The 18,018-nt window shown below is 44.4% G+C and overlaps 2 protein-coding genes across 5 annotated transcripts; both read right to left on the bottom strand.

The window, feature by feature from the left end:
* Window positions 1–1,486: 1,486 nt before the first annotated feature.
* On the bottom strand, window positions 1,487–9,780 carry LOC136527299 (protein STRUBBELIG-RECEPTOR FAMILY 3-like). Of its 3 annotated transcripts, none has more exons than XM_066519986.1 (17): window positions 9,306–9,780; window positions 7,139–7,268; window positions 6,989–7,057; window positions 6,747–6,812; window positions 6,588–6,659; window positions 6,405–6,476; window positions 6,208–6,279; window positions 6,052–6,117; window positions 5,331–5,396; window positions 4,702–5,159; window positions 4,575–4,622; window positions 4,175–4,491; window positions 3,811–4,079; window positions 3,566–3,704; window positions 2,424–2,563; window positions 2,129–2,285; window positions 1,487–1,992 (listed from the first exon to the last, which is right to left on the bottom strand). In XM_066519986.1, the coding sequence occupies exons 1-17, from the start codon at window positions 9,415–9,417 to the stop codon at window positions 1,906–1,908; spliced, it is 2,340 nt and encodes a 779-aa protein (XP_066376083.1). In that variant the 5' UTR covers window positions 9,418–9,780; the 3' UTR covers window positions 1,487–1,905. The 3 variants fall into 3 exon arrangements, with proteins under 3 accessions (XP_066376083.1, XP_066376082.1, XP_066376084.1); XM_066519985.1 differs by having other exon boundaries at window positions 1,488–1,992; window positions 4,575–4,628; window positions 9,306–9,779; XM_066519987.1 differs by lacking the exons at window positions 7,139–7,268; window positions 9,306–9,780 and having other exon boundaries at window positions 1,488–1,992; window positions 4,575–4,628; window positions 6,751–6,812.
* A 3,754-nt stretch (window positions 9,781–13,534) lies between these two features.
* On the bottom strand, window positions 13,535–17,747 carry LOC136527429 (ubiquitin-conjugating enzyme E2 22-like). 2 transcript variants are annotated; one of them, XM_066520159.1, is made up of 7 exons: window positions 17,380–17,747; window positions 15,320–15,420; window positions 15,090–15,234; window positions 14,712–14,789; window positions 14,499–14,611; window positions 14,258–14,361; window positions 13,535–14,067 (listed from the first exon to the last, which is right to left on the bottom strand). In XM_066520159.1, exons 2-7 carry the CDS (start codon window positions 15,320–15,322, stop codon window positions 13,752–13,754), a joined length of 759 nt encoding a protein of 252 aa, XP_066376256.1. In that variant the 5' UTR covers window positions 15,323–15,420; window positions 17,380–17,747; the 3' UTR covers window positions 13,535–13,751. The 2 variants fall into 2 exon arrangements, with proteins under 2 accessions (XP_066376256.1, XP_066376258.1); XM_066520161.1 differs by lacking the exon at window positions 17,380–17,747 and adding an exon at window positions 16,493–17,371.
* Window positions 17,748–18,018: the final 271 nt, after the last annotated feature.

Here is an 18,018-nt window from a genome sequence, read left to right as displayed (position 1 = left end):
ATGTCACCTGTAAAAATCTATTTATGGGTTAAAACAAGTCTCTAGACAATAGTATTTGAAGTTGATGAAACGATAAGAAAGTTTAGGTTTAAAGAAAATGAGAAGGACAATAGCGTTTATGTGAAGTTCTAGAATGAAAAATTCTTTTTCCACATCCTGTGTATAGATGACATCCTACTCACTAGTAGTAATATTAATCTGCTATTGGAGAAGAAGTCTTTGTCCTTAAGTTTCAATGTGAAAGATCTTGGTGAAGCCTCATTGGTTCTAGGAATTGAAATTCACCGAGATAGATGAAAAATGGTATTAGGACTATCGCAAAGGCATACTTAGAAAAGATTTTAAAGAAATAAAGTATGCATGCGAGTAAACCTACGTCTGCTCCTATAGTCAAGGGCAATAAATTTGGAAACTTTCAGTGTTCCAGGAACCGATATGAGATCGATCAAATGAACATGGTTCCATATGCTTCAGCTGTTGGAAGCTTAAAGAATGTATAAGTAAGAACTTACCCTGACGTAGTTTACGTATATGGGATATTTTGGCAGAAGTCCAGTCCAGATATAGAATACTGGAATGGAGTTAAGAATGTCTTGTAATTTTTGCAAAGTATCATAGACCTCGTGCTGAGTTAGAAAGAATAAGTACTCTCAAATAGTTGTGGGTACAAATGTTAAGTTTTGACGAGATGTGTAGTGAAATTCACAGTAGTTGCTAACACTCGCAGTTGGAGTATTATTGTGGAAAAGCTCCAATGAAACAGTTGTAGTGTCATCAATGATGCATACCATAGTATAGCTTGTCGTGAGGCCTCAGGAACAGGCAAAAGTGGTTAAGGGAATATATACCCGAATATAACAATGGTAGTCAACAACAATAACCATTTAAAGTTAACTCATAAGACAACAGGTCAAGTGTGCTACCAAACACATTGACATTAAGTTATATGCTGTAAAGTAGAAAATCCAGAATCATTTTGAAAGCATTGAGCATATAAATACCAAGCAAGTACTTGCGGATCCGCTTATCAAAGGCTAACCACCCAGTGCGTTTAGATAACACACAGTCGACATGGGTTTACGGGAAAGCCTATAATTTCTAGATACTAAGGGCCTAGTTAAGAATCTGTTTCAAAACAGAGAGATGCACTATAGCTGTTTAATCTAATGGCAACTGACCGTAACGATAAGGCACGCTCTATGCACTGATCAGCGATGAAATGGAAAAAAGATAAAGTAAGTTAAGTTTAAGTCATAAGGTGAGATCAAAGGGGAGAATGTTAGATTGATCTCCACCAGTTGGCCCAACGGTCAATTGGACCCTTATCCGTGCCCTGATTGGGGACGTCCAGCCATTCTCCTAGCTGATGGGCCCCCGTCGCGCAGCGCTATAAAAAGAAAGGTGGTGACCGGGGCGCAAGATACGAGGTTCACCGTAGCCGCCAACACCCCACCGAGGTTCCTAGCCGTAGTCCGATCTAGAAGGGCGCGCTGTAAGCGACGGGAAGTCCACACCGCCTTCACCGTCCCCACTGGTCCGCGCCTACGCTGCTGCTACTGTCGACGACATAGCAGGCGCATGCACGGCTTCCCTTACTCCGACACGTCGCGGCCACCTTGTTGGCGGCGCCACAGCCACGACTACACTCGACGAGATACATTACCAAGTCTGCTTATCTAAGTTAAGAATTTCCCAACTAATCTGCACCTAGAGGTCCTACAAGTCTATCAAATGAAATTCCAATTTGACATGAGTTAGTGTGGAATGCTCTCTGAGGAAAATACATCTTCGCAATATTCTCCTCAGATTGTGGCAAGACAATTATCTTACCAAAAAATTTTGTACAACACGCGACTTGGTCATGGTCACGAGGTTTGTATTGTATGCCCTCCATGTTTTTTTTTGTTACTCTGATTCCTCACCAGTAGCATTTACAAGTCTAGCTAGGTCTTGTACAATTTCAGACATTGGTGGCCTGAACTCTGGCTGCCGCTGCATTATGAAAGATTCAGATCAGACACATGATCTCTAGATCCTAAACACTTTGTGCAAATAATCTTATGGAATATGCCGCTTTGATATTGCAGACTACAATGAAAGGACGAAGATGAAAGCAAATTTGAATTACCTGGATACAGCGGCTGATTATGTCAGCAAAACGTGACAATTCTTTCTCAGAACATTGTCCACGTATAGATGGGTCCACCATCTTGGACAGGGATTCAATGTCATGAAGCTGACAACTGGCCCATCTAACAAGATGTTGCTCATGACGCGGGCGTGAACTGCGTATTTTCACATAAAACGGGTATGTCAACCAGAAAGCCATTTTTAACTTCTTTTGAACTGAACAAAAATTATCTGAAACGACTAGGAAAAGATACTGGTTAAGCTTAGGCCTTTTGCTTTCAACAACCCCTTACCTATCATATGGTTTACGCCCAGTAAGAAGTTCCAGCATCACTACACCAAAGCTGTAGACATCACCCCTTTCTGAAACGACCCCAGAATCCTGGAACTCAGGTGCTTCGTAGTTCAGTAATGCACGCATCCGACCTGACAGCTGTAATGAATAAACAACAGCTGTGAGTAAACTTGAAATTTCTGCCCTTCAGCATAAGAAGATGCATTTTGTCACACCTCAGCAACATGAAACAAACTAAGCCAATCATTTGTGATGAGACTAGGAAAGCATTAGGCATCAACTATGAGCAGACAATCAACATCTTTACGTAAATCAGAATTTAGTCGCTTCCAAGTTCAAACCAAAGGGCTATGTCCTATGTACCATTTTGTAACAAGTTGAGCCAAAAGCTGATCTATGTCAGTCAGGATCTGGTTACAAGGCTGAACTACAAGGAGTTGCTAGAGAAGTGGATATATTATCACCATACTATCATCCATGTTGTTCAGACCTTAGTTGCATATATTACATGATTTTTTGCCATTAACATTCAGTTACTCTGTTCCAGGCCTTTTTTTTTCTCAAACATGCAGGAGAACTGTGTCATTGCATTAATAGAAAGCGGTTTAATTACATGCCAAATCCACAGTGGGGTTAGTCTTTTGATTGCATTCACCGATTTGTGACCTTTTGATTAACATCTACTGCAGCCACAGCCACTAGACCTAGCGCTGGAGGTTCCACAGGGCCTTTGCACCCACCATCGGTAAAGCATATTAGCTTGTTATGAACAACAGAATAGCTAAAGGATTAAAATGTCCTTGCTGAAAAACATTAAGATAGAAATGTTGCAATAGGCAATTGCAGTAGCTAAGTTGATTACAATTTACAACATGGGAAATCCCTGGCTTGTCAACACAAACTATCTTACAGTGAACAAGTAACTGTTACGCCTGATAAGTGATAACACTGTTAACACTAACACCTATGGATCGAGAATTCAAGATGATATTCTAATTTTGAGATACTTCAGCCATAGTAATGTGAGCAATTCAAACAGACTGGACATGACGAAAAGATGTAAATAGAACCATGATTGCATTATCCCCTTTTTTAGGTGTTCTAAAAACATGAAACATCTTCATCAATATTATAGCTTACCTGAGTGACTGAACTTGATGGCATCAATTCTGCCAGTCCACATTCAGCAACACACACTGAAAACTTTTTATCAAGGAGCACATTAGCTGGTTCAAAATTCTGGTGCACAATTGGAGGTTCGAAGTTATGATGGAGATACCTGCAGGAAAAATTAATTTGAAAATAAATTGACAGAAAGCTTAACTGCCTTAAAGAACACCATATGTGGATTATTATACTGATAATAGAATAATAATTTCACTTACTCTAAGGCTTTTCCTGAACCAAGAGCAACCTGGAGGCGGGCACTCCATGACAGTGCACTTTCAGTATCCTCTCCATCATGAAGGGCATCATCTAGTGTCATTCTGCTGAAGTGATTATACACGAGTAACCTCTGCCCATATTCAGCACAGTATCCGACTAACTCAAGAATGTTAGGATGTTTGATATCTGAGATACATTCAACCTGTTCTAGGAAGTCATCTACTGATATTCTTCCATTAGCATTGTCAATCTTCATAACCTCTAATAACTACACAAAATACAATAATACTAGCTTAATATTTGAACTGAATGTTGAGCATAATGACTGCTCTTTCATCAAGACAGGTAATACTTAGTTCGTACCTTGCCATCAGGAAGCTCTGCTAGGTAAACCCTTCCTAATCTACTCTCTCTTATCACATTCTCCTCTCTGAAACTATTTGTATATTGCTGAAGAGATGCAACAGAGAATGGTGTGGCAGAAGTCGGGCTACTTGTCTTTGTTGGAGGACTATATCGCTTTTCTGGTGGAACAATGGGATTTGCAACAACTCTTTCAATTGGGGGTAATGGCGGTGGAGGAGGGGGTGGTGGTAGAGAAACAGGAAACAGATCTGAATCTGTTCGATCAAAGTTAATTATGTGCTCCTTTTGGTTTTCGGGAGACTTCTTTGGGAGAGCTGTAAACAATAGCACGCAAACTTTCAGACATTTGTAGTTGGTGAATATAACTTAGATGCACTTTGTCACAAAGACTTTATACCTGCCGCGGATGAATTTAGTTCATGGCCCCTCCTATCAAGTGCCTCACCTGGACCTATCAAATAAACCAATTACATGGACACCAAAAATAAACAAAAAGCTATATAATACTGGGATGAAAGGTTTACCTTTTTTAACATCATTGCTTTGTTGCACTGGAGGTGTCTTGATTTGTGGTTCAACCCTATGATGCACCCTTGCCAGCTGACTTCTATTATGATCATATCTTGACTGTCTCTCTTCGTACTTGGATAGACAAAATAATACTAGGAGGACTATGATAATAAACAGCACTACTCCGGCAAGAACAGAGCCAACAATCTTGAGGGTTGATGCATTGTGTTTCCTAGATGATGAAGTGCTGTCTCGGGTAGTTGATCCTTCAGAAGAGTTTGGGGTTGTTTTAGGTGGGGGAGGAGCTCTTGAAGGAGATGGGGGTGCTGGTGCTGGGGGCGTTGAATTTGAAGTGGTAGGTGCTGGTATTGGCGTTGGAGCTGGTTTTGGTCCTGCTGCTGTTGGAGTTGGTGCTGGTCCTGTTGAAGGAGGAGATGGGGCTGTGCTGGTGTTGAATGGATTCCCGTCCTTTCTGTGATGATATACTATTAGTCGCTTAACAAGTCATATAGATAACTTATCTAACTAAATAATTATATATTTGTCTAATAGATGAAATAGCATTGCTACAGACAACAGAGTGGAGGTTTAATGAGGCTGATTAAGGTAAACGTGAAAGGAAGAACCGAAGAAGGTATCTCACTTGAAGTTCGGTATGTTAAGTAAACTCGCAGGCACCGGTCCAGAAAAAAGATTATTTTCTATGTTCCTGTTCAAAGTCAGGAAAGTATATTAAAAAATGCAAACAGTTAATGATCAAAGTAATGTTTTCAATATAAGAGGTCAGAGCTACATGTGGTTTTAGTAATTCAGTTCAATTACAAGAGCTGAGCAGCTGTATTGCATGAATGCAGAGCTTGACATGAACTGCTTAACGCTTCCTTAGTGCTGATTAAGTGCTCATTTGCAAGATCATGGTAAATGAAGCATGAGTTGCTTTCTCCAAAGAAGAAAACCCTATCGAGATATCATTACCTCCAAATATTAGTGAGCGGTACATGAGAGAAGTGCAAGTGCAACATACTAAGAGAAGGCAGCAAGAGATAGTTTGTTAAATTTGTTAACTCCTTTAGCAACCGTGCACAAGCTTGTGGAGTGTTTGCCATCAGCCAATCACGATCTGCTAAACTATTGTTCAAGTCAAACATGTAGTGCTAGAGCCAATATGAAATGTTACACTCTTTGGAAATCAGCGATGGAAATTCACACCACATGGTATTGCAATACCATATACATTAGGGAAAACTCGACATATAGGCTAAGTTATGTAACTGAGAAGATAATGATAAACAGCATGCCTTCAATTATCAATACAAATGTAACAGAACAACTATGGGACAAAAGCTATGAGATCGAGGTATTACAAGTCTTTCAGTGGGAGATCCTGCAAGACGTTAAGGGTCCCAGACAGTTGATTATCTTGCATGTGCCTATCATAGAAGAGGTGGAGAAGGAAATAAGTTCGGGAAAACAAAGATAGGAAAATAACATAACAAAGGCCACAAAACAAGAAAACTTACAATGAAGTCAAAGATGCCAAGCTTTTCATTGAAGATGGTAACACGCCAGTCAAGTTGTTCGAAAAAATATCCCTGTAAAGCAAGTGCAGATGGTATGGTCAGTCGATCAAGACACCATATTGGTCCACATCTGCACACATATGCCTTACAAATTTACAAGTCCAATGAGTGAATGTAGGAAACAGGACACATCTTACAAATTTACAAGTCTATTGAGTGAATCAAAAGCGTCTGGTAGGTCTCCATTTAGACTGTTGCCGTTGACTGACCTGGGAAAACAAGGATCACACAGCATGTGGTTTACATACCAAACCACCAAACCAGCATGAATACAATCTTGCAGCAGGGGGGGGGGGGGGGGGGGGGGGGGGGAGGATTACATGGCTGTTAAGTTTTCGAGTTTTGACAGTGAACTTGGGATGCTTCCAGTAAGTTGATTAGCAGAGAGGAAACTGTAGCAAGAGAAAACATAGATCATTCCATGAAATTAATGGTCTCAAAAGGCTAAAAGGGACTGCAGAAATGATCGATGAACATACAGACTCTGCAATGTAACAGGTAGGTCCTCCGGTATGGTTCCACCAATATTATTGTTGCTAAGCTCTCTATAGATAAAATAAAGTTATTGGTCAGACACTCAACCTGTATATGAAGTGGGCATAAACTCAACCAGTAGAAAATATTCTAATTCAGACTGTAACATACTAGTGTTGATCATGGCACAAGGATATAATGAAAAACCTCAAATAATGAGTAACAAATTTAGTGTGAACATCCTTACATGCTGGTGATGGAAGTGAAGTTTCCTAAACTTCCCAGCTGTCCTCCCAAGTTTGCAGCATTCATGGTTCTAGAAACAGTGAGTTGATAATGGTGAAAAGTAAAACAAATATAATAGATAAAAGGAGATGCAATGAAGAACCTGACATACATTCCAGTTATGGAAGAGCCGGTACACACAACACCCTGCCAGCTCTCACCACAGGGGTCTCCACCATTTCCAGTCCATCCAGGAAGAGGTGGTGATCCCAGTGAAATGTACAGTCCGTTTATGGCAGAGACTACAGATGATAAAAGAATGCATGAAGAAGCAATTAGCGTTGAGTAACCCTTAGAAAAAGAATCCACACTGCCTGCATTGCACAACACCTGACCTGAAAACAGCGTATAAAAGAAGATTTTGCGCTTTCAAAGCATATGTAAGTTCAATAATTCTAGGAACATGATCCCACATCAACACTTAATAATTGACTAATGAACCAACTACAACACCAATCACTATCATTGTCAATTAGACTACCATCCTAGGATCCCAACATGAGTAGGGCCCTCACTACGGGCACTACCTGCAGTACCATCAATGTGACAATTAACACAAGTAGTATGGTTAATGCTCCCGTGCTGTTTGTATTGTACTGCTAGCGTAATTAACAAACCATCCTGCTACTAGTACGGGTAACATAATTAGCAAACCATCATTTTCTCCTGCATCTGCATGTTATCAATATCCCACGGATCCAACATGCGAGCAGCCCATCCACGTCTGTCATTGCTGTCATAAGAGATAGGGATAAGACAGGCGCAGAGGACAGAGGCAGCTTGTTTCGATAACGCCTGAAAAGTCCCTTTCGTTATCCCAGGCGAGAGGGACGGCCCGCGTGGCACCGGCGGAGCCATGTGTTGGTCATAGTGGGCTCCGGCCCCCCCTTGCCCGGTAAAAAAAAATGAGGATGTATGCTGTGGAATGGGATCAGAGCATGGACAAGCCTTTAAAGAGTAGTCAGGCGTAGGATTCTAATAAACATAGACTAATAAACTTCCTAGTTATGCCTCGCGACTCGATGGCTTGCGTGATCTGGACACAACTGAGTCCCTGCCATCGAGTTATTCTAGGAGACTCGTGGCGCATGGAGTCCTCGCCCCAAGGCTTAGTGTCCGCCCATTTAGTGCACCTTGTTTCTTGTGACCTTTCAGGGATTTGAAATATGTGTCGTTATACCTCTGGCTGAGGTACGTACGCACCCTTACTCAGGTATTGGTCACTCCTCTTCCGTACAAAAAAAAATAGTTTAGCTTTTTGTGGTGTTTGCTACAGCTTCTCGTCACTTCTGCTACCGGAGCCGTGTCAAATAGCCCGTTAGCCAGCGGTTAGAAGCACGGACGGAGCTATGTGGGGTCAAACTGGGTCTTGGCCTCTCTTGTTCCGGCTGTATCACTCTGGAGGTTTGCATGTCACTGCATGTATGTAATTAATTCATGCCTCTCTCGTACCATGCTTGATGTTGCTGATGAATGGATCACAGCTTACAAATATGTAAATCCACACATTATTCATTCTTCTTTGACAGAATTTCAATTGTTCATTGCAGTCTATATAGATAGAACTTGAAAAAACAAATATTTTTCACAGAATTCCAATTGTCTATACTACTACTGATAATTACTGTAGCAGCGTAGCTTTGAATTGGCCCCCCTACGCATTCATGCAAGCTCCGCCACTGCCGCGTGGTACAAACCAACAGAATGAAAAACACCAAGCGATCCAAATTACAGCCGCCCCGCACTGGCAGAAGCAAGCAGACACGAGATTGCAGGTTTGATGACAAAACTTGACAGTCGGGCGAGCGAGCGAGCTCGGATGTCGGGTTCGCTCACGGAATCGAGACGAAGTTGTAGTAATCCGCAAAAGCAGAGGCCCTCATCATTCCTCACTTTGTCACCACACACACACACCACAGCAGCGCCGGCACCGACATAATTTCACCGCACATATCCTTAACTACAGGTGGGCGGGCAGAAGAGAAAGAAAAGTGCGAGAGCAACGTGAACCGCCGCTCCCCAGCGGCACACACAGCTGCACAGCACGTCAGCACCGCACAGAATCAATCCGATCCCCCTGCTTGGGTGCTTCGCTTCGCAGTACAGTACCACCGACAAGACCGGAACTACCCACCCGCGAACGCAAAACCCCAAACCAGCGCACGAGCGAGCCAGCTAGCACGAGCGAGCGGCGGCGAAGCGGTGGTAGTCCACGGAACCAACTTGCTGCGAGCAGAGCAGAGCAGAGGGGGGGCGGGGAAGCTCGTGGACGAGCGTACCATCAGCAGCGTCGGTGACCGCGCGCACGAGCCTCGGCGCGGCCACCAATGCGACCAGCGCCAGCAGCAGGAGCGGCCCGGCGCCACGGCGGCGCTCCGGAGCCCGCTGCATGGCCTCGCTCCCAACCCAATTCCCAACGGGGTCGATCACACCATTCGAAGTGGCCGCCGCGCCTCGGATCGCAACCGCTCAGACGGCGCGCGGAGGCCGCCGCCGGTCGCCCAGATCCGCCGCGCTTGGAGCAGTGGGGGAGGGGAGGAAGGGTGGAGGAGGAGTGGACGGAAGCGACGAGTCGGAGACAGAGGAGATGGCTGGGGTGGTGTGGTATGGGACTGGGGGACAAGCAGCGACGCAACTGGCAAGGCAAGTAGCGCGCGGCTGCCAGCAGGCACCAGCAGGGGAGGAGGGGAGCACGCAACGCAGCAGCGGCCGTAAAAAAGGCTTGCGTTGCCTCGGCGTTGGCACGGGGTGGGATTTGTTTTGTTTACAGCGTGGGATGGATGGGGATGGGATGATTGGGCGCGTCGGCTCACGCTATGGCGCCTGGCGGGGCCCGGGGTGACGACGCGGGGGGACTCCGGACTCGGGGGGCTTGCTGGCTAGCTGGTCCTCGGCGGTAACAGTGCGTGGACCGCGGGGGGAGCATGTGCGCCCGCCTGCGCGTGGACGACGGACGGATGTCGCGGTCGCGGCCTGCGCTGCGCCTCCCTCCCGCTCGCCCTCGTGGGCATAGCTGTTCTTGCCAGGTTTTGTTTCCTATTCGTCTCGTTTCCTCCTGTCCTGGCCCGCTAGCGGCGGACCGGCCGGCTGCTCGTAGCACGTTTCATCTGGTTTCTGACGAGGCACGCAGTTCACCAACTACTCCGGCCATGGTTCGTATTGTTGCTGGTCTGTGAATAAGTACAGCTGGCTGATTTATGTGAGAGAATAATACTGTTCTAGCTAAAAATTTATGATCGTTTACGACACGCCACAACCAAACGAACAGGTTGGAACGTGAGCTGCTTTTATTTAATTACCACTGGCTGGTCGTCGGGAGTCTCTCTTGGGACCGAAATGGCCAGGGCCTTGTTTAGATTGCAAATTTTTGCAATCTGGACACTGTAGCATGTTTCGTTTGTATTTGACAAACTTTGTCTGATCATTGACTAACTAGGCTTAAAAGATTCGTCTCGTGATTTACAACTAAACTGTACAATTAGTTATTTTTTTATCTATATTTAATGCTCCATGCATTCGTTCAAAAATTAATGTGATGAATAGAGAGTGAAAAAACTTGGAATTTTGAGACAATCCCCAGGATCCATCCAAAATCGGGTGATCTAGACACGCAGTACAACGTCGATTTGACAACGATGGCGATGGCGATGGCGAGCCTACCGGAGAGCGAAACCACCTCGGCACTGTGTCTGTGCGTGTGCACTTGACCGGTGACCGCGTCTACTTGAGCTGCGCCGTTGACTGACAGTTGCATTAAGAATTATTACATCTACACATAGAATTCGAAGTTTTTATAGAAAAAGGTTATCTACGTTGCTCTTTACCTGCTGCTACCAACAACCTGTTGACAGAGCTCTTCGAGATCCACGTAGAATTCGAAGTTTCTATAATAAACCAAGATCATTTGAACCTCTAGGTTTAATTAATCCAAATTTAGAAACAAAGTAGCTAAACTAAGTGCACGTTCGCCCACTCATTAGCTTTAGCTCTAAAATTTTCTAGAGCAAGCGATGGCCAGCTATAAATAGATAACTCTTAGAGCTGAGGTCTGCCACCTATTAGTACATTTGTACGACTTCAAAACACACACGGTCGTCTAGGGCACAAAAGTTCTCCATCGATGGCTCCACGTCCGGACGTTGTTGTTGCGGAAGAAATTGCCAAGTAGCATCTGGTGTGGTGACTTCACTAACCAACAATAAATTGATATTTAGGCCATGTTCGGCTTACCCTATATTCGGCTTGTTCGGCTTCTTTTTTCAGCCGGAATAGTATTTTTCTCTCACAACAATTCAGCCGGAACAGTGTTTTTCAGTCAGTTTCAGCCAAGTTTCAGACCAGCGAACGGAGCCGTATACTCCTCATCGAGCTCTTGGTCAACCGTAGAACCGTTCTTCCAAGCTAGCCTCATCATGGATGCGAGACTAATGCCATGGAAATTGCAGTGCTCGCTACGGTCAACCACATGTTTCTAAATCAAGCGCTAGAAAATGACGAGACGAAACGAGGCCAGGACGACACCGAGAGACCTGCGGCATCTCCTTTCGCTTCCCGTTCAATAGTGATGAGTTGACGAGCCACATCCTTATCCCTGCATCTGCATGATGAGTTGACTAATCACACGAAGACTTATAATAACCCATACTAAATACAGTGATAGATGTGCTGTGACTGGGTGCTTAATACTAATAATTAATCGAGGCGCATTAATTTGGTGCACGAAGGAAGGACGACGGCTTAAAGCCTTATAAACAAACAACGGTGGATCTCACATCACTCATATACGCGTATGTCACGGACATTCGTCCTGTGAGAATTGAGATCGAAGATTTGGGCATCTGATTAGTGCGGGTAGGAGGAGTGGCCACTAGGCCGGGCATGGAGAATCTTTTGTCACAACCCTGACGACTGACGTTCATCCACCACAGTTTCTTGTATTAATTAAGCCCGGTTTGCAACCTGCAGGGCTCAATAACACTGGACTATTCTTAAGGGAGCACACGTTACAGTGTACACAATGTTATTTTAATGGTATTATTAGTAGCCTAATAATATAATATAAAGAAAATAGTGAAACGTACGAAACCGTAACACTTATATTAGTCAGAGAGAAGATCATGGCATGGATATATAGACGCAAGAGTAGGCACGTTTCGTGCCCGTGACATTAGAGATTCTTCTTTCCTCTTCGCGACAAGACCAACCAGGAGTACGGCGTAGCCTTTGCCCTTGAAACATCTCATCCACCACCAGCTGCTTTGACCTTCTGGATAACCTGGCTAAAACATGAGGCTGATGGCACGAAAATCGCCGCAGCTTTATGCTGCACAGAGTTCTCCGCACCTGGCTTCGAAAACAAGCCGCGTATCTCCTCCGTTGCGTCCGGAGAGGTGGCGAGATCATGTTTCCCTAGCCAAGCCGTAGCACGTAGCACGTCACCGCCTCACTTGCCATCGCTTTGGACTTTTCATTACTGGTCTCTCCTGTCAAAGTAACCTAACGGATTAAAGAGTATATTTTATATATAAAAAAAACAAAGCAAAAGGGCAGAGAGAGAGAGAGAGAGAGAGAGAGAGAGAGAGGCGCAAAGCATAGCCAAGCCAGCCTTGTGCCCTTGCCTAGTGCCTAGTGGCGCGGCTGGCTGTGAAAGTTCCTGAATCCTCTTTGGGTCACGAGAACTTTGGGGTCGGAAGAGCGAGTGGATCACCATCGCATGGCAGGGCATAGCACGTCACCGGCACATCAAAGTGTAAAAAGCTCACTTGGGCTTTGTCATCTGGATTCTTGGATCTTGACTGCTTGTAATCTTAGTCTTTTGAAGATTAGCAGTAGTCACATTGCTCCAGATAAATTGAGAAGAATATTGGCGACAATATATACTACAACAACAACATAGCTTTTCAGTCCCAGATAAGTTGAGTTAGTCTATAAACAGAAACAATATATCTCAAAAAGAAAAAGAAAAGGAAAACAAGAAATCGTATCTCGAAAAGGAAACTCCATCCACATGACCTAGACACCTAGTGCTTGAACAAGAGAGAGTGCCGGAGCTGGTGCTGGACTGATGTGGTGCTAGTGGGGATGGGCATGATGGGAGGCAGATTAGTGTTGGTAAAAGGCCTTTTTGATAGTACTCCTGAAGAATCGAGGTGGGCATGAGATTACAGCTCCCAACGGGGGACAAAAGTCAGTGGGCTGAGAATCAGCCCGGAACGAAAGTTCCGTCATGGTTTCCCAATTTAGGCCCCAGCCCTACTACCCGAAGGAAAAGGTTCTGCAGTAGCCGAAATGATCATTACGGTGGGGCAATAGTTTTGTTGTTTTCTCGTGTCCGTTCTTCATTGGTTCTGGAACGAGTATCTATCTACTGCCTTCTTCACTTTAGCACTCAACGCCTCGTCAAAGAAAGCTTCACGTTCACTGAACTAGCTATTCCATGTCCATCGTCCATGGAGCATCTAATCTCTTTTGTAGAGGAACAAGACTAAACAAAGAGATAGTGGGAATCAACAGAAAAAGGCAACTATTCTTCCAAACAAATGAATAAATGATTGTAATTGCACGGACAGATTGTTCAAACAGAGTACAGCCCATGAGATGCTTCTGGCGCTATTTTACCTTCAGTTCTAACCCGGCGTCTTCTGAATCTAGCAACAAATGAAGTCATCATTATCTTATCTACCACTAAGCACTCCCCCTCTCCTCCCAGGATTATTCGGTTACAATTACAATCTCTTCAGGCTCTTCTTCCTTGCATCCATCTTCTTCTTATCGACTGGAACTTTGACTGCATGTGGCGCATCCTTCTTGGGCACGCCAGATGCTCCTACAACAGGATCAGACGTAGCAGCATTCTGATCCAGAGAGTTTTTACCTAATGCTTTGGCCGCAGCAGAGGTAGATATCGCTGCTGACGCCAAAAGTGTGTTCTCACCGAGAACAGTATTGGACTGGCCCACATTTAGAGCTGTGGTTGACTCAGAAATAACTCCACTCTTCGACTTGTTCTTAGGTTTAAGTGCGTGGATGCCAGTGTATAGCCTACATACAGAGAACAGAAATGGTCATCAGGAACTCGTTACAGGTTCAAAAGACGCTTCAGTAAGAGATATGATCTGACACATGTAATTGTAGACAGTGCTTGCACACAAGCCTAACAATGTAATCTTCACCACAAAGGGAAAAAAAGCTGAGGGCTAGTCTAGGCTGACAACATGAAATTGAGGCGAACCTTGCATGCCGTGCGTACTCCTCGTAGTTTTCAAGTAACATCTTTCCAGCTTGTTCATTGAGGGCAGATTCAGGAAATGGTTCAATCAGAAGGCATCTAACTACCTGACAAACGTGTAAAAAAAGCGACCAATAGTAAGTCCAATAGTGAGATAGATCAAACTTGAAAATTGATTACAGACAGGTAACACATTAGCAGTGGAATAAGGACTAAGGGTGAGTGTGCTGTACTTTCAGCTTACCAGCAGAACATGTCTTAATCCAAGACCAGGATTCCAATCCTTCTTCAGTGTATTCACACATATCTCACCACTAGTTGCTATGTTTGGATGGAAAATTTTGGTCAAAAAGAATCCTGCAAGTAAGTAGAAAGCCAAAGACTTTTAGTTAAATGCTTCACTAAAAGGGGAAAAAATCTACTATGGAAGATTCTCAAAGTTTCAAAAGATAGCAACCTTTTGGAGGAGAATGAGGGAAGTCACGGGATAATAATAGTTTCATCCTGAATAATCCATTCTCGTATGGAGTTCCAGCTGCACCATGTTGCGATTTAGATTTTGAAGACATAATTTAAGAAAGTAGTACAAGATAAAAGGAAACTTAGAAATTTCAAAGCAATTCAAGGTCTGTCATAGCCACTGTCATAGGGCAAGCTTCATAATACTTAGCTCTAAACAAACAGTTTGTTAAAAATCTATGGACTGACAAAAGACTAACACTACTTACTAAGCAAGTTCAACAGCATGGGCACCATAAAGATGCATGCAAAATTAATCATTAAAGTAACAAAATAATGGCAGGTGTAAAACCGATGTATCTTGACAATATCTTACCAGGACCCTCAATATCAGCAAAAATAGTGGTGAAGTCATCATCATTAACACTAACTTTGATTCCTTCTGGAGGCGAGTCATCAAGATTCTTCAATTCTTTAGCCAATTGCCTGATCACATTTGGTGGGAGGTTCTCGTTGGTTGCCTTCAGTGACGTACATATACATATGCCATTGGAATCATTCTCAATCCAGAAAGTAATCCTAAATGTTAAGTTTTCAGATTCTAACCATGGAAGCAATAGCAGCAGACAGCTTTAAAGCCGCTTCTTCAGCAACTTCACTTATAAATCCTGTAGTACCAAAATAACACCTTTGGCACAAACTGAGCACTGTGCAATTGCAAAATGTATTTATGGTATTAGATACTGTTGGATATATAGAAGAACATCACAAAATCAAGTAAGCATTTATAAAAACTAAGGAAAAAATCAAATATGCATAAGGTGCTTAGAATGGTCTTGTGCTAGTGGCTCCAAAGCAGGTGACTGTGTGCAAATTAAACTGTGGCGAGCAGAAAGCAAACATTGCACATAGGAGCACTCGAATAGTTATTTCAGAACCCTAAAATCGAATTGCAAGTTCGGTTTCCAACTAAAAAAGAATAAAAATAGTTTTCGGCTTTTCGCACATGTTGCTTGCTCTTTGCTGTTGGCCCAACCATCCGCATGCTTGCTGCATCTATCCGAGGATGGTGCACAGCAGACATCAGAGGTACCATGCGACACCAGCACCCCCCTCTCCACTTCTGTGGTAGATTTGGAAGCACCTCAGGCAGCGGGAAGTGGTCTGGTGTGGAGGAGCAGTGGAGCACAGCCTCCTATGCAGTGTGGAGGATAGGTCTCTATCAGCATCGCATGCAAGCTCTATGGGCTCCAGTGATATCTGGATGCAACAACCAATGGAGAAGGAAACAAATGAGACTACGAGAGGAGTTGGAGCAAATCCGGCCAGTTTTGTGCCATTGACCGGATCTAGTCATCTCCACGAGTTTTGTGGAGCCATGGCTGAATTTGTTTGAGAGGGTGAGGGAACCTAAAGGAACAGGCAGAACCCTTATTATAGTCATGTAAAGGTCAGGAAGAGAGGAATTATTTTTAAGTTGTCTGTGGAACCCACACATATCAAAGCAGCCGAAAATCGCCCCATTCAATTTGAACACACATTAGGGGTGCTCTTACGAAACAATTAACATCACTAAGCCTGTATTCTTCGTTCCTGCGACACATGGTATATCACTAGCTCTTGTAGAGATATAGACACACCCAATGAAAATGATCTCTGATACGAATATCAAGAACCATTGCTGTGTAAGTGGTAACTTTAACGATGGTACTGAATAAAAAATATTGCCATATGAATTATGTATGTAGGTAACTAGGTGTAGACCAGGTAGGCAGGTACCGATGGAAGTGACATAGAAGCAGAAAAAGGAAAGGAGTACTTCAGGCCTTCAGCATTTCAGATCGACCGTATAATTGAGATGGATATGGAACATTCCATGTCCCAAGTAATTGCAACTTTCTTGATATATAAAGGAGCCATTTCCACAGCCTAACTAGTCATTTGCTGGCTATCCAAACATCAAAAGGAATCAATTCCTAATAAATATACCAACTTCTATAAATCATTGTCCCCTCATACACAGAAGGATACACATGACATGCACAACCACACAAGGCACACGTAAGGGCGACAGTAGTAATTCAATGCTGCTAAGAAATTATGCCCGCAATGTCGGCAAACACCAAGAACTGCAATGTATAGCAACTTATAAAATATGAAAGAAGTATTAAATATGTGGATAGCGCAGTTAAGTCAGACCAATTAATTGCCATTCTGGAAGTGAGTCACGGTTGTCCATTACATTGTTGTTCCATGCTACTGCATTTGTGTCAATCTATCAATGGGAGCGTTATCACAAGCTATTCATTGTGGTTAAGTCGTTAACAACACAGAGATAGAAAACAGCAACGCCAACTAAACATATCAGACTACAATAGCTTGATCAATTGTGCAGGGTGTGCTTCATGTTCCTTACATCCAGGATCTGGCACGGTGAACTTTTCACTACAGCAACACAATGGCAGTCCTAAACCACATACCAATCCAACCCCATCTCATAATTCAGAAACGGATGTCTCTGTTCAGAAATGATCAATGTTGGGCAAAGGAAATGCGAGACCAATCAATTGACGAATCAATTGCCCCAGCGCACATGGGCACGAGGTTAGCTGAGATCCCATCTGGGTCCCCTCCTTCCAATCCAACATAAGAAATTGGCTGCTTACCCCCGACGCAGGGCAGGAAGAGACCGCCCCTTCTTCGTCACCGGCCTACCACCGCCTCCGGCTGTACGGCCGATAGATCGACGTCGCCCCCCGGCTCTAGGTACGCAGGCAGGGATCGATCCCGGAGCGCGGGCTGCCAGAGAGCGAACGAAGAGGGCAATTGAGACTGCTGGTAGTGGAGAAGTCTCAGGCGGCGGGGAGGGGCTGGCCGCCGCGCGCCGCCCGGCGGTGGTCCGGGTGGACGCCTGGACGAGGGGAGGGGTACGAAACCCTAGGTGCGGGGAGAAGGGGGAGAGGAGAGAGGAGAGGGACGAAGGAGCCAGGAACTTGAGTCTTTGTTGAGAGTCGAGCTGCCGAAATGGGAGCAACGCAATCCGCTATTCCGCTGCCAGGAGAGCCATCCGACCGTTGACGTCGAGTGGTCCCCGCCGATGATGAGCACGGCCTAGAGGATGGGCCCAGGAGAGTTTATGGGCCCACCTGCCGACAGTTTGATAGGCCCCGGAACCGTGGGCCGTGGCTGTGGCAGCCGTTAGTCCTGCTCCTGCCCAGCAGCCCAGGCCTCGGATTCGAAATTCCGGCGGGCAGCGAGGAACCACTGCTCTCTCCGGCCGGCCTGCCGGATTGTGAAGTACTAGT

Source organism: Miscanthus floridulus, chromosome 19 (assembly GCF_019320115.1).
Source record: "Miscanthus floridulus cultivar M001 chromosome 19, ASM1932011v1, whole genome shotgun sequence".
Classification (NCBI taxonomy): domain Eukaryota; kingdom Viridiplantae; phylum Streptophyta; class Magnoliopsida; order Poales; family Poaceae; genus Miscanthus; species Miscanthus floridulus.
The sequence above is the reverse complement of the archived record's forward strand: the minus strand, read 5'-3'. Positions and strand labels throughout refer to the sequence as shown.

Coding starts and splice junctions, on each gene's coding strand:
- LOC136527299 (XM_066519985.1), bottom strand. CDS start 9,417: ATGCAGCGGGCTCCGGAGCGCCGCCGTGGCGCCGGGCCGCTCCTGCTG. Junction 7,269..9,305: donor GGTCACCGACGCTGCTGATG/GTACGCTCGTCC, acceptor TATCATCTGTAG/TCTCTGCCATAAACGGACTG. Junction 6,477..6,587: donor CTCGAAAACTTAACAGCCAT/GTAATCCTCCCC, acceptor TTGTTTTCCCAG/GTCAGTCAACGGCAACAGTC.
- LOC136527429 (XM_066520159.1), bottom strand. Junction 14,790..15,089: donor TGCTGATATTGAGGGTCCTG/GTAAGATATTGT, acceptor AACATGGTGCAG/CTGGAACTCCATACGAGAAT. Junction 14,612..14,711: donor CCCTCATTCTCCTCCAAAAG/GTTGCTATCTTT, acceptor ACTTACTTGCAG/GATTCTTTTTGACCAAAATT.